General features: G+C 59.5%; 1 protein-coding gene across 3 annotated transcripts in view; it reads left to right on the forward strand.

Moving 5' to 3' along the window:
* ITGA3 (integrin subunit alpha 3) overlaps positions 1-15,052 on the forward strand; it is a 54,965-nt gene that overhangs the window by 25,909 nt on the left and 14,004 nt on the right. For all 3 annotated transcript variants that reach the window (XM_065577565.1, XM_065577566.1, XM_005301935.5), the window contains 8 exons: positions 5,898-6,025; positions 6,598-6,680; positions 10,491-10,734; positions 11,274-11,357; positions 12,361-12,568; positions 13,299-13,492; positions 14,224-14,312; positions 14,696-14,832. In XM_065577565.1, the coding sequence (XP_065433637.1) occupies positions 5,898-6,025; positions 6,598-6,680; positions 10,491-10,734; positions 11,274-11,357; positions 12,361-12,568; positions 13,299-13,492; positions 14,224-14,312; positions 14,696-14,832 (1,167 nt within the window). The remainder of the gene's footprint in view (positions 1-5,897; positions 6,026-6,597; positions 6,681-10,490; positions 10,735-11,273; positions 11,358-12,360; positions 12,569-13,298; positions 13,493-14,223; positions 14,313-14,695; positions 14,833-15,052) is intronic.

Raw genomic sequence — 15,052 nt, forward strand, 5'->3', positions numbered from 1 at the left:
TGCTGGGGGAAGCGATGGGTCGTTTAACCCTTTGTAGCTGGGGCTAGAGCTCCTCGCCCTGAATGGCAGCGTGTTCCCTGTAATCGCCAAGAGCATCGGGCATATGGACTTGTCCTGCCTGGCGGGCTGATCTCTGTGGAGAACCCTGCTTGCCTGCTGCTGTCCGGTGGCAGGGTCCGCGTTCCCTGCCTGAGACAGATGCATTGCGGGCCTGCCTCCTGGCCGTTGATTCGCAATCACCCTAAGCTTGCAAAGTTTAGTTCTGGGTCTGAAATTCACCTTTGGCAGGGGTGGGTGATTCAGGCCCGTCCCGAATTCCTCCTACGGTACCTCGCTCTTGTGGGGAAGCCACCTCAGCACCCTGCCAGCCCCTTCCCAGGCACCAAATACTGCGCTAAAGTACCCAGCTTGGGAAAAATAAAGCAAGATCGGATCTAGGATCCCATGCCCTGGTGCATCTTGGAACAAATTCATGATGGACTCAGAACGGCCGCTCCCTCGTGATGGTCAATTTCCCCTGCAGCTGGCGTGCTGGCCACCTTCCTTAAATGGCTTTGCGCTGCTAAGCTGAAAAGACGCAGTTGCCCCTGCCCCCCCTTGCCTTTGCACTCCCAGTTGGCATGGGGCCCTGGCACAGGGAAGCTGACTCACTCCCCTCTGACCCTGGCATCCTGTGTGTGTGAAGCTGGAAGTGGAGTGACTTGTCAGGAAAGTATTTCCCCTCCTGAGCCGTGGGCACCTGAGTCACTCGATAAGCAGGCCGCTGCTATCTGCCTGCGCCTTCCAGCGAGTCCGCGGCCCCGTACACAAGGTGGACGTGCCGGGACTCGCGCAGGAAAGGGAACGGCAGGTGGGTGAGCAGGGGAAGAGCTCACCTCTTCCATCTCAGAGCTCTGACTCAGAGCTCGGCTGCACCCCCTGCTGCTCCAGTGCAGAGTCCAACTCGGCCTGGCTGCTTTCCACCCTCGCAGTCCCAGTGCTCTGGGAAGATTTAAATTTATCCCGCAGAGGTGGGGGTCTAGTCCAGGCTCTGCCGCCGCCTCCCCGTGGGACCTTGGACAAGTCACTTAATCTCTCTGGCTTCTTTCCCGTTCCTCCAGCAGGGTGGGTCTGAGACCCTTCTCGGCCGCGTCCCAATATCTCCCAGCCCCCTTGGCTCTGCATCTCGGCTGGAAACACGTTCCTCTCTTGTGTTCCCCTCCCCCACTAGCAGCTCTTTCTCCGTCTGCCTCTCATTAGGCTCGGGTGAGGTACAGCTCGCAGGGTAGATGCTGGAGAAATCGCAGCTGTGGGGTAAGGAGAGACAGATCTACACCGGGCAGCACAAGGGGTGCATAGCCAGGGTGAAACTGAAAGACACACACACACACATATCTAGGATATTAAGTGCCATACGTCGCCAGCACCTGTGCAAATAGAACTGAACGGAGAGGAAGGATGGGCCAGTGGTCCGGGCCCTAGCCTAGGACTTGGGAAACCCACATTCCTGCTCCATCTTGGGCCCAGATCCTCAAAGGTATTTCAGCTCCTCACTTCCGTTAGCCTCCCCGGGCCTCAGTTCTCACCTGTAAAACAATAACAGGGGTGCCCAGCCTCCCTGGAGTGTCATGAGGGTACATACAGAGACGATTGTGAGGTGCAGATGCTGTGGCACCGGGACCCATCTAAATATCTTAGGTAGAATTTTAATAACTACCCTCCCCGCCACCCCCAGGCTGCCGTCCATGCCATGGGGTTGGAGTAGATGAGTGTGTGATGACAGGCGGGCGCCAGGCGAGGACCAGAGCTAGGTGCTGCCCGTGGGCCACTTCCTTATAGCAGTACAATACTCGCCACCATGGTCCAGGGAGTTGCTCTTGGTTTACTGGTTGTGGGTTGGCCAGGCCGTGTGTGAATGGGGTCCCTACCACCGAAGTAGTGGCTTAGGGTTGGGCTTGTTAGTAGTGGCTTGTTGGGCTCCTCCTGCTGTTTGAGCCTAACAGCTGTTAGGTGCCCAGATGCTACGGTAATGGGCACAGAGCACACGTTTAAACACAATGGCGGCTCGACTCCCAAACGTGCTGGCTGGAGACTCCTTCTCTGCTAGTGTCAGGGCAGGGGGCACTGCTGTGTTCCCACAGTCCTTACTCCCTGTCAACTGGAGTTTGCGATCAGAAGAGGAGTCTGTCCCCGTTTATACAGCAGACGTGGGTTCTACTCCAGATTCTGCCACAGACTCCCAGGGAGACCGAAGGCAAGTCACTTAATCACTCCGTGCCTCTGCGTGGGTCTAGTACTATTTCCCTATCTTGCAGAGGGGGCTGTGAGGCTAGATCCATCTGGGTTCGGGAGATGCTCCCATACTACTGATATGGAGTTAGCTGGACAGAGAGATAGAAATTCCCCTGGTCTTGGCTGGACCGGAGAAGATGGGAATCCGATCTAATCCCCACTTGGTTTTGGGCTTGCAAACCCAGCGTGAGATTCTGCAAAAGCCAAGCCACCCTGGGATTCTTTGCTTTTGATCTCCATCCAGCATCCGGGCCAGGCTGGGTGGTCTTCCCATCTTCGTCCAAGGTGGTGGACCGTTGCTGGAACCTCTGGAGAACCGAGCTGTAGATGGAGCCTCCTTCTGCAGAAGAATGTAAATAAAGCCGCAGCTGAAGTGGTTGAATATTGAGGGGTCTATACATTTCCCGGCAGTGCGGTCTCACCCTGCCCTAAACAGGGCCAGATTAACCTTTTGTGGGCCCAGTGCCAAATATATTTGTGGGCCCCCATGGGGGCAATGGAGCACGGCACGGGGGGGGTCGGTCCCTGGAGTGAGGGGCCGGCCAGGGGTATGGCGTGGCAGGGGCGGCCCCGCTCCACCCAGCCCAGTGCAAGGGCACTGTTTTTTGCCAGATGGACAATGTCCTGCTCGACCCTGTGCTGCCAGCATGCCCCTTTCTGTCAGGATGGGCCTATGCCACGCCCCACAGCCGCCCCACCCAACATCCTCCCCCCTCCGACTCCCTATGGCCAGAGCCCCCCTGGACTCGCTATGCACAGCGCCCCCCCCAAGACCCTCCCACAACTGCACAGCGTCCTGCACAACACCACCCCTGCCCACAGCCCCACCACAACTGCCCAGCACCACCCACAGAACCCCCACTCCCTAGTGCCCCAACACACACATCTTCCCCGCCCCCTCACAGCCCAGCACCTCCCCCCCACCCTCCCAGACCACCCAGAGACCCACTCCCCCACACCCTGCCTCCCGGCCGCACTCCCCGGCCCTCTGGGAGGCAACTGTGTGTGGCCTGCCCCAGCCAGGCTCCCTCAGGACCCACTTGCCTGGAGGGGCCCAGCCAAGCCCCCCCCACTGTCCCCTCCCCCTCGACTGCCGAGACTGGCCAGGCTTCTGCCCCAGTCCCAGGCGGCTCAGCTCCCGGGAGGCAGGCGGGGCCCCGCAGGTGGTGGGAAGCAGAGACTGCCCGGACCTGGAGGTGCACTGGGGGCAGAGAGGAGCCCTCGGCTGGCCAGCGGGGGTGGGGGAGCCAGCGGGCTGGTGGGGTCTCAGGGCACAGGGCAAGCAGAGCATGGGCCCAGCTCCATGGCGCCCCTGGATGCCTTTGTAAACCCGGTACTGGCCCGAAACACTTAGGCAGTGATTTGCCGGTTAACGTGGAATTCTACCTCCTGAGAGGTGACTGTAAAATCAACCACCCAACCTGCCTCATCTACCCCCCCACTGTGTGTAGCGGGGGCCGACAACAGGAAGTTTGGAAGAGAGATTAACAGTGGGGCTAGGGGCCTTCAGTGATCTCTGTTAGAGGTCAGGATGAGACCTTCATAGGGGGCAGGTTACCCCACAGCTGCCCACTGTGTGGGGCAACCTTCCTCTGGTAGTGACCACTGTCAGAGACGGGCTACTGGGTTAGCTGGATCGTGGGTCTCATCCTGTTCCCACGGTCTGGTCTGCCTCCGGGTTTAGTGCCAGCGCAGAGAGAGCGGTGCAGAGAGATCCAGGGAGGGCTGAGAACACCTGTCTGTGCAAACCTTCGCTGTCCAGCACGGGGCTATGACGCCGACTCCTTTAGGGGATGGGATGGGATGTGTGATTTGACTTCTGGGGGGTGGATGCCACCTGCCATCTCACACAGCAGAGGGGCGACAAACTCCTCTGGGGGCAGGAATCCACATGGGATCAAATCTCGGCTTCTTCCCTCCCTGATGCCTCGTCCCTCTAAATCATATGCAGTCACCTAATGGGGAGACATTGAGTGGTGGGGGCAGATAAATTTGTAATGGTGACACCCAGCTGCCTCCCCTAGTGAGGCCCCGTTCCTGCATCACCTTGGAAGTGTAGCTGCTAGGAACCGCTTGCCCTGATCTGTTCCTCGAGGAGGAGGATGGTGCGAGGAAGGTTGGCGTTTTGGGGCGTAGCTCCCCGTCCTGCATGAAGACATCTCGGTGAGGCGACTAGGGGCCGGCTGAAGTGTTGTCATGTGCGACCCGGCTGACTCCCTGAAGCGCACAGCCGGCGGGAAGGGAGACATTAGCTGCAGTGAATTAATATTGAGATGGGCTCTTCGCCCCCCCCCCCGCGCACACACGTAAATAATATGTATCCATGGCAATGTAGCTTCCTGCTGCTGCTCCCGCCGAAACAGGGAACGAGTGAAATTATGTAAACAGATCTAGAGTGTAATAGTAATCTCAGCGCTCGGTGACAGACAGTCTGACTGGCACTGGAGCAATGGGATTCGGGGGACGAGCCCTCGGTGATGGAAAGTCCGACTGACACTGGAGCACTGGGGTTTGGGGGATGAACCCTTGGTGATGGAAAGTCCGACTGACACTGGAGCAATGGGATTCGGGGGACGAGCCCTCGGTGATGGAAAGTCCGACTGACACTGGAGCACTGGGGCTTGGGGGATGAACCCTCGGTGACAGACAGTCTGACTGGCACTGGAGCAATGGGATTCGGGGGACGAGCCCTCGGTGATAGACAGTCCGACTGACACTGGAGCACTGGGGTTTGGGGGATGAACCCTTGGTGACAGACAGTCTGACTGGCACTGGAGCAATGGGATTCAGGGGACGAGCCCTCGGTGATAGTCTGACACTAGAGCAATGTGGTCAAGGAACAAGCCCTCGGTGACATACAGTCTGACCGGCAATGAGGTTTGGGGGACGAGACCTCGATGGCGGACAGTCCGACTGACGGTGGGGCAATGGGGCTCGGAGGACGAGCACTCCGTGACAGACGGTCTGACTGACACGGAGATGAGCTGTTGACAGGAGAATGCCCAGCTGATCCTGGGGCGTCGTATCAGCGGGCAGAGCAGGCTGGTTGGCCTGTTGCAGCTCCGGCTGCGTTCAGGAATAGCTCCTGCAGTGCTGGTCCCCGGGGGAAAGGCCCGCGCGGGCTTTGGCGTGGATTGCTTTGGGGCCTGCGTGCAGAGACTCCAGTCTGCCTGCTGCAACCACTGCCAGCAGGGCCTTGTGACAAACAGCTCTCCCGTTGGTGAGCAGCCGCGTTCCCTCCAGGCCTGTCTCTAGCTAGGTGTTTGTACATGCCTCGCCCAATCTCAGGTAGGGCCTTCTGGCACTACCGTAACAATAGGAACAGGGGTCCGAGCTCCCTTGTAAGCTTCTTGCCCGTTATGCGGCATTGCTGTGTGCTGTTCAGTGGCAGCCACGTTCCACCCCAGAGGTGGCTGCGTTTTGCTGCTGAGTGAAGTTGATTCTCTTTTTGCTGCCTCGGGGTGTGGGTGTGGGTGGGGGAAGGAAGGAAGAATTTAACGCTTGCAAAGCACTGTGAGATCCCCAGAGGAAGGCTGCTCCAGGGAGGGTGCAAAGCACCATGCTCACACAGCCGTAAACGCTGAACAGATTCCCAGGCCCCTGAGCTCCTTTGCTGTCTTTGGCAGGCTGCTGACCGGAGCGCCCCAGGACGTGGCGGCTGGGACAGAGAATGCCACGCGGACGGGGGCCATGTACTCCTGCCCCCTGAGTGTCTCCACGAATGACTGCGAGCGAGTGGACATTGAGGAGAAGAGTATGCGAGCGCTTCTCAGCCCCCTGCGCCCCACCCAGGGAAACCCACCCCCAGCCAGCCTAGCAACTTGGGAGGTGGGGGTTAAATCCCACCCGTCTTGGGTGATGCTCTCCCTGCGGGGATGTTGCTGTCTTCAGACTCCAGACGGGGGAGCCACCGGGTGCAGGGAGGGTCCTGTTAACCATTTAAGAGCTGAACCCAAGCTGGAAGGGAGGAGAGAACAACCCCTTTCTCACTGCATACATGTCCCCACTGCTCTGTCAGTGCTCGCCCAGCCCTGCCCCATGGTAGCATGCTCTCCTGGGCAGGCAGCCCCACGCTTTCCCAGTCCTGGGCTTCCCCTATGCACTGTCCCATGCTCTCTTGGGAAGTTCAGCCCCTGCGGTGACCCACTCACGGCAATGACAGGTGCTGCAGAGGGACGGGGGACTCCAGCCCTGCCCAGGAGGGTCTCTTGCTGGAGGGATCCATGCCCTGGTTGCATTGTTCGAGGGCTGGGGCATGAGCGGGGGAGGCAGCTACGCATTCTCATGTGGTCACTGCTCTTTGTCTCCTCTGCTCCGTGTGCCCAGGTGAACCGCAGAAGAACATCATTAAGGACATGTGGCTGGGGGTGACCATCGCTAGCCAGAGACAGCCCTCGGGGAGAGTGCTGGTGAGTGTGGCCTGCTGGGATACCTTGGGGGGTTTGGTGGGGGAGCTTGTCAAGAGCCTGAGCATCACACCTAGGACACGATTCACCATTGCACATGCCTTGCACAGCATTTACACCAGTGCAGGGCAACTACAAAATGAGAGGGAAGGGAGCGTGGCCTAGTGTTTAGAGCAGGGGACACCAGGCCTGTTTCTCCGCTGCCAGCCTCAGCGTCAGGCTTCACACCCATGCAAAGTGGGTGGGAAATGCCCCCGTGCCACTCGCTTGTGTAACCGGCGAGACATGGCGCACGGCGGTGGGGACGCCTGGGTTCTATTCCTGCCCCGATCTTGACTATGGGCAAATCACTTGCCTCAGTTTGCCCATCTGTAAAATGGGACTAATGATACTGACTGCCCCTCACGGATTGAATTAATGAATGGATGAAGAGGGGCTGCAGAAGAGCAGTATAATGGAGCAGGTCACACCTGCAATTACACTTAGTATAGAGGTGCAGCCTGTGGAGACGACAAGTCCCAAAATGCAATGCTCCAACTTGCTTCTGCTCGGAGCATTGCATGCTGGGTTCCGTAGGCTCTGTGGGCAGTGCCCCTGCGTTAAAGATGAAGGCGATTACCCTTTAGTTGCAGAGGTGTCGCTCTCTCTAGGGTTTGAAACCATGCAACTGCTTCCCTCTCTCTGCACCACTCTCTCCACCCCTCCCTCGCCAAGGACCCCGTCATGGCATATGGTTCCCAGTTGTTCCTTGTCGCTGGGCTTTTGCCGAGCGAGGGTCTGGTTTCCAGATTGCAATGGCGGCCTGGAGGAAACCAAACCAGGCCAACAGCCTCGGTGCCAGCCGCTCAGCCTGAGGCTGCGTGGGAAAGAACATGAGACAATCCAGAACTGAAAGGGGAAGGCAGCCCCCGGGGGATTCAGAGCCGAGCAGGGCTTAACCATTGCCTGCTGCAGTTCTGCTGAGGCCTCTCTGGGCTGTCTCTGGGAGCTCCAGGGCCCATCATGGGGATAACTGGGCTCTGCGGGAGTCTGTGGGTCTGGGTCTCCGTTGCCCAGGTAGAGGGTTTCCCGGTCCGATCTGTGGTACCGTCTGACACCTGCTCTGCCCTGTGTAATTAGCGTCTGAGGCGCAGGGCGATGGAGAATCAGCCCCATAGACGCCTGTAGAGCCCCGCTATGGCTCACTCGCTCTCCGATGCCTTTGCTGGCAGGGGTCCCAGGCCGCTCCTAAGCTCGCGCTTCCGGTTCGAAACCCCAACTCAGCGGCTCAGGCAGGGGGGCCAGACCTGGCAGAGGTCCAGGGAGGCTAGCGACCCCGCAATGGAAATATTGTGGGGGCTCCCCCTGACTCCTCCTATCCCTCTGCCCCTACCCCCTTTGCCGGAAGCTTCCCCCCACCGCCTCTGCCCCCCCTTTCCCCAGGGATTCTAGCTCCAGACCCATCTGCCTTTTTTAAAGCACATTTGCGGCTGGCGTCACTGCCCTGGGGGCTGATGTCTATGCCGTATCCATGGCGGGCCATGTTCACCCCTGGTGTAACTCCGTGCGCTCCCCTGAAGGTAACTGAGCACCAGGACAGATCTGACCCAGAGCAGAGAGAGTGGAGCGTCAGCTTCACCCACAGGCTCTGTGCCAACCCCCCCCCCCCAGCAGGTGTGTAACTGGCAAGACATGGTGCACGGCGGTGGGGAATCAGACCCCTGCAGTGGAGTGCATCAGGACTCCTGGGTTCTATTCCTGCCCTGATCTTGACGATGGTCAAGTCACTTGCCTCAGTTTGCCCATCTGTAAAATGGGACTAATGATGTTCAGCGTGTTCTGACTCCATGGTCCTTCCGTCCTTGGCTTTCCTGCTGCGGCTGCCATCCTCACAACTACACAGCCCATGCCCACCCATGCTTGCCTGCATGCACATGAGCATGCCTAGGTACGCGTGTACCCCAATCTTTGCACGGTCATTCACAGCTATGCAGTTTCCATCTTCCCCCTCATCTGCAAATCCTAAAATTGGTTCAAAGGGCCTCAATTAAATTAGCTGGAAGGCAAGGCGGCACTTTGGGTAACAGAGCTACATCTCCACAGCTGTGATTGGGAGGGCCGGTCCCCCGAGGGGCAGATCGGGGACGTCTGCGACTACTGGCATTGAGCGAACAGCAGACAGTTCCACCCCAAATGTCCCCCAACCCCGTTGGCTCCTAGGGGGCTACGGCCAGGGAACAATCTCACGAGGTAGGAGAGGAGAGGAAAGCTGGCCAGGGGTTACGGCTTGGGAGACCAGGGGTCATGTCCCTTCTCTGCCACAGACTGTTTGTGTGACCTTGGGCAAATCGCTTAGCCTCTCAGGCCCTCATCTGGTTTGCTAATAGCGCTGCCCTACCTCACAAGGATAAATAGACCGAAGGTGCTCAGATAACGCACTAATAGGGTCGTGTAAGTACGATCGCTGGAGACTGCCAGAGCTGCTGGTCCTGCCTGGATCTCTCACTCTGTGTAACAGTGCTTAGCTTAGCTCTGCCTTGAGTGCAGGGGACTGGACTAGAAGACCGCTCGCGATCCCTTCCGGGCCTGCGATTCTATGCCTTCGCCTGGCTGCGTGCGGGGCTCGAACCTGGGAATCGAAATGGATGGGTCGGCACTGCTTGAGCACAGAGGGCCATGCTGAGTTAGCCTGGCTTATGCGTGCTTCCCCTTCCCAGCCCAACAGAGAGGGGAAGAAGGGGAACGCAGCTTGTGCTTCTACCCAGGATGCATTGGGCTGAATGAGGATCGCGTCTGCAGTTACACTTCTTGTTCTGCTGCAGACCAGGCACCGTCGGGTCCGGGGCTGGGACTATGGGAATACAAATAATAATAATAATACATTGATTAATTCCAAGGGCCTGGTGATTGCCATGCTCCAGGGCTCGTGCTGATCGCCAGCTGAGATCAGGAAGGGATCCCACCTTGCCCCATGATACAGCATTCCTGAGTTTCATGAGGGTTTAGGCCTTCTTCTGAGGCACTGGCCACTTGAAGAGATGGTGGCCTTGACCAGAGGGTCTGATTGGATATGGCAGGAGACAGGAGGAACTGTTGGTCTGATTTCTGGAGGCAGGACGCTGGAATAGGTGGGCCAGGGCTATGGTTTGATTGGAGGTGGGATATCAGGTTAGCTGTGCTGTTGGTCTGATCTGGTACAATTCGAAGTACGACACAGCAGAGGATGGACAACCGCTCCAATCTGGTAGGGCAAGAGGTGGGGAACTGGAGAAGATGAACCTTGGTCTGACCTGGAGTGGCAGGAGGCGGGATATGGGGGTATATTGACTGCTGCCCTGACCAGGAGTGGCAGGACTGGGATACCGAGGTATATGGACTGCTGCTCTCCCGTGATCTGGTAGGAGGTGGGATATCAGGAGTATATGGACTGTCGCTCTCACCTGAAGTGATTGGAAGTGGGATATTGGGAGTATACAGTCCTGGAGTAGCAGGAATGGGATATAAGGGTACATGGACTGCTGCTCTCCCGTGATCTGGTAGGAGGTGGGATATCAGGAGTATATGGACTGTCGCTCTCACCTGAAATGGTTGGAAGTGGGATATTGGGAGTATACAGTCCTGGAGTAGCAGGAATGGGATATAAGGGTACATGGACTGCTGCCCTCCCCTGATCTGGCAGGAGGTGGAATATCTGGACTAGTGTATCTGGAGGTGGCTAGCTCTGGCCCATTGGACTGACCCAGGAGACCAACCCCTGTGCGGTAGCCCCAGTGCCCCGCGAGGCCCGGACAGCAGCGTGCTCGGCACTCACCCAGTTTGCTCCTGGCTCCCCAGGCCTGCGCTCACCGATACGCCAGGGTCCTGATGTCTGGCAACGAAGAGCAGCACCGCATGGTGGGGAAATGCTACGTCCGCGGCAATGACCTTCGGCTGGAGCTGGCAGACGACTGGCAGACCTACCACAACGAGATGTGCAACTCCAACAACGAGGAGACTGGCATGTGCCAGATGGGCACCAGCGGCGGCTTCACCGCCAACACTGTCTACTTTGGGGCGCCTGGCGCCTACAACTGGCAAGGTCAGTCCCGCTGCCACCAGCTGCTTTGGGTCTCCCGCCCCCCACCCCGGCACTGCCCTTCCCCCAGCCCATGTGCCTGGACCAACATGGCCTCGCTGGGTACGCCTACACCGCAAGAAAGACCCGCGGCGCGGCCGTGGCTGACTCGGGCCGCGGGGCTGTACAGTTGCAGTGGAGATGTGTGGACTTGGAGAACCCGCAAATGGGGAGGATCCCAGAGCCCTGGCTCCGTCCCAGAGCCCTGGCGCCAGCCCGAGCCCAAACGTCTCCACGGCAGGTTCCCGAGCTAGCTGATCCAGATTGAGACTCACTGCCGCTGGGTTTTTATCAGTGTAGACGCACCCTCGGTGTGGTCACACCAGGAGTGTCCAGTGGCTCTGCTGGGGCGGAGGGCTGGTGGGGAGGGAAAGGGGCAAGGAGGCAGCACCGGTATACAGAAGCGGCTGGTGCTGGGGAGGGGGATGGAGAGAGATTCCTGTGCTTGCTGCCGCCACCTGCCTCTGGTTTGAACTATTCCGTGTTTCCCTCCCCGGCTGCAGGGACGAACTACGTGCTACACCGAGAGAACTGGGACCTGGTCGACTTCTCCTACCCCAACCATAACAATGGCAACATCTACATAGGTACCTTCCGCTGCGTCTGGAAGGGACGTTCCCCCCCTTGCCCTCCCCAAGTAACAACGCGGGGGGCGGGGATAGAGAAGGGCAGCTCTGCCACTGTCTCCCTATAGGACCCTCTGTGCCTCAGTTTCCCCAGGTGTAAACTGGCTGTCTGGTTTCCTCATTGTTCCTACGGGGGAGTTCCCATTCGCCTGTGAGTCATGCCACTCAGGTCCAGGCTAGCGGGGTGCTTCGCCCATTGCTGTTAGCAGGTTGAGAGCCAAAGGGAATCCCAGTCTGATGCCCCTTTCCCCACAGACAGATGCTGAGATGGGAACTGGAGCGGGGAAGCACCTTTCAAGCCCAGATGCTTCCCTGACCCTCTGGGGCTGGCAGTGAAATCTCCCCCTGGGCCAGGAGGAGGCTGGCGACGGTGTCGCTTGCGAGGGCATTTGCAGCCTCTGTGTCATGAGCTTGCTGGGCCTCAGTCCACTTCCCAACATCCTCGGCGCCAAACCCACTGCTGCTAATTGTCCCCTCGGCTGTCGGCCTCAGGAGGGAGACCAAGGGCTGCCTGGACCAGAGACCGCTCATGCCTAGGGTGGGTCCCTCTGGGTCAGGGCTAGGGGGGCAGCTTGCCCTGCTGCTAAGCCGCCTACAAGTGCACTGGTGGTACAGAGCGGGCGTCAGCTGGCCAGGGGATCAATCTGGCGTCTCTGACAAGCGTCTAGAGCCTGATCCAAACCCTGTTTAAGACTCCAGTGGGCTTTGGTGCTCTGGCCCACACGACTGTGTCCCCACATGGGTCCATTCAGGTTTGGGACCAGGGTTGGCATCAGTTCTATGTCCATGCAAAGACTCACACGCTGGGCGAAGCAGCTGTCTGTAGCTGCTAGCTAGGGTCCGTCCCCGCTATGCGTTTGCCTGGGATCCCCCCAACCCCCCCAGGTTGTGATTTCCCCCCTGCCCCCCAAGTGAGGGGCCCTGCAGCTCCCAAGGCCTGACGCCTGACCCCACCACTCTCCAGGCTACACGGTCCAAGCCGCCAGCGCCGTCCTGCACCGGAACCAGGTGACCCTTGTCACTGGAGCTCCCCGCCACCAGCACGCGGGTGCTGTGTACCTGCTGACGGACGTCTCCCGCAGCACCCTGGAGAGGAGCCTGGTGCTGCCTGGGGAGCAAGTGGGCTCCTACTTCGGGAGCGCCATCGCCCTGGCGGACCTCGATAACGATGGGTGAGCTCTGCAGGCCCGTGAGTGGGAGCGGCCCGGGGAGAGGGGTTCCCCTGCATGACGGAGACCTGCATGGCGTTGTGATTCCATGGGCAGACCCTGGATCTCCGTAGCTTGGGGGGTGTCTCCATAGCTCATAGCTTGGGGGATCTCTATAGCCCATAGCTGGGGGGGATCTCCATAGCTTTGAGGGAGGCCCATAGCTGGGGGGGATCTCCATAGCTTTGAGGTGGGCCCATAGCTTTGCGGAGGTCTCTGTAGCCCATAACTGGGAGGGGGATCTCCATAGCCCATAGCTTTGAGGGGGGCCTATAGCTGGGGGGATCTCCATAGCTTTGAGGGGGGTCTCTGTAGCCCATAGCTGGTGGGGATCTCCATAGCTTTGAGGTGGGCCCATAGCTTTGAGGGGGTCTCTGTAGCCCATAACTGGGGGGGAATCTCCATAGCCCATTGCTTTGAGGAGGGCCCATAGCTTGGAGTTACGGGGCTCTGTATCTTTGAGGAGAGGGATTCCCATAGCTTTGGGGGGGTCTCTGTAGCCCTTAGCTTGGGGGGATCTCCATAGCTTTGAGGGGGGGCCATAGCTTTGGGGGATCTCCATGGTCCATAGCTTTGAGGGGGTGTCTCTGAAGCCTGTAGCTTTGGGGGAGGGTCTCCAGAGCACTGACCAGGTCTGATCCACCATCATAGTCGCCCTTGGCCCTGACCCCGCCCTTCCTGTCCCTGCCGGCAGGTGGCAGGACCTGGTGATTGGGGCCCCGTACTACTTCGAGCGGAAGCAAGAGGTGGGCGGCGCTGTCTACGTGTACATGAATGAGGCTGGCAGCTTCCAGAATCGGTCCAACCTGGTTCTGAAGGGACCCAGCAACTCGGCCTTCGGCTTTGCTGTGGCCAGCATCGGGGACGTCAACCAGGACGGCTTCCAGGGTGTGTGGGGCTGCCCCTCCCACTCGGGGGGAGGGGGGGAGGCTTGTGATGGGAGATCTCGGGGCTCACTGGGTATCCGGGGGGCACTGCAGTGCCATGGGGCCAGGGAGTTATAAGGGAAGGGGTAGTTGGGAGGGTGTGGTGGGGGGTGAGGTTGCAGGGCTTGGGGTGCAGTAGGGTTTGGGGAGCTTGGGGTGTGCTGGGGGTATGGGGTGGCTCTGGGGTGGGATTGAGGGACTCTGGTGTGTGTGTGTGGGGGGGGGTTGTGTGAGTATGGGGGAGCTCAGGATGGTGTGAGGTTTGGGAGCTATGGGGTGGCTCGGGGTGGTGTGGGGTTCGGGGGATTCAGGAGGTGGTTTGGGGGTATGGGTTGGCTCTGGGGTGGGATCAGGGGGCTCTGATGTGCGTGGGGTTTAGTCTGGGTGTGGGGTGCTCTGGGGGCTGTGTAGGGTTTAGTCAGGGTATGGGGGGTGGGTGTGAGGGTTGGAGGGTATGGTTGGGGTGGCTCGGGGGTCATGTGGGGTTTGGGGGATCCATGGGGGCAGAGTGGAGGTATGGGGTGGCACTGGAGGTCGGGGGGCTGGGGTGGTCTGTGGGATTGGGGGAAATGGGTGGCTCTGGGGTGAACTGAGTTTGTGGGGGGGGCTCATGAGTGGTGGGGATTTAGTAAGGGGGCTGGAGGAGCTGGGGTCTCTGGTGGAGCTTGTGTGACCCTTTGCCTTTCCCCACAGATATCGCCATTGGGGCTCCCTTCGAGGGCCCCGGCAAGGTCTACATCTACCACAGCAGCTCAGGGGGGCTGGTGGCCAAGCCCCGACAGGTAAAGGCACCTTGCGCACCCCCTTGCTCCCCCTAGGGGACGCTTTGCAAAGGGAGAATTCCATTGGGCGGAGCCAAGTCCTGGCCAGGGAGAGAGATGGGGGTGGGGGGGCATCTGGCACAGTCCCTCCCCCACCAGGGAAGCGTTAGCATCAGGAACAGGCTAGGAAATGCTCCCCTCCCTAATCTGTGGGTGGATGGTGGATATGGGATGATCCTAGAAGGGTGCGAAGGAGGGGGAGACACATGGGGAAAAGGCAATTGGGATTCCCAGGATCTTCCCAGGGTCCTGCCCCAAACCCCACTGAACTGCTGGCCCGGGGGGCGGCGGTCCTGGAGCGGCCGTGGGTGACTCCCTTTCCTCCCCCATCCCCCGCCCTGCAGGTGATCAGCGGGGCAGAGCTGGGCCCGTCTGGCATCCAGACCTTCGGGTACTCCCTGAGTGGGGGGCTGGACGTCGACGGAAATTCCTACCCCGATCTGCTGGTGGGGAGCTTGTCAGAGCAGATAGCTCTGCTCAGGTAAGGGGGGTTGGGGTTGGGACAGGGCATGCCGCCAGGGCAACCTTTCCCCTGCAGGGGCAGGCCGGGGGTGGCTTCTTAGGGGCGGGTGCTATTCTGAGGCTGGTCTCTGGACCCACAAGTACAGGGGGATTGTGTGGGGCTCAGCATGGCGGGGGGCTCTGTTGGCATCAGTGGGGATTGAACCTGGGACCTTCAGCAGAGACACCAGCTGCTTCGC

Source organism: Chrysemys picta, chromosome 24 (genome assembly GCF_011386835.1).
Source record: "Chrysemys picta bellii isolate R12L10 chromosome 24, ASM1138683v2, whole genome shotgun sequence".
Classification (NCBI taxonomy): domain Eukaryota; kingdom Metazoa; phylum Chordata; order Testudines; family Emydidae; genus Chrysemys; species Chrysemys picta.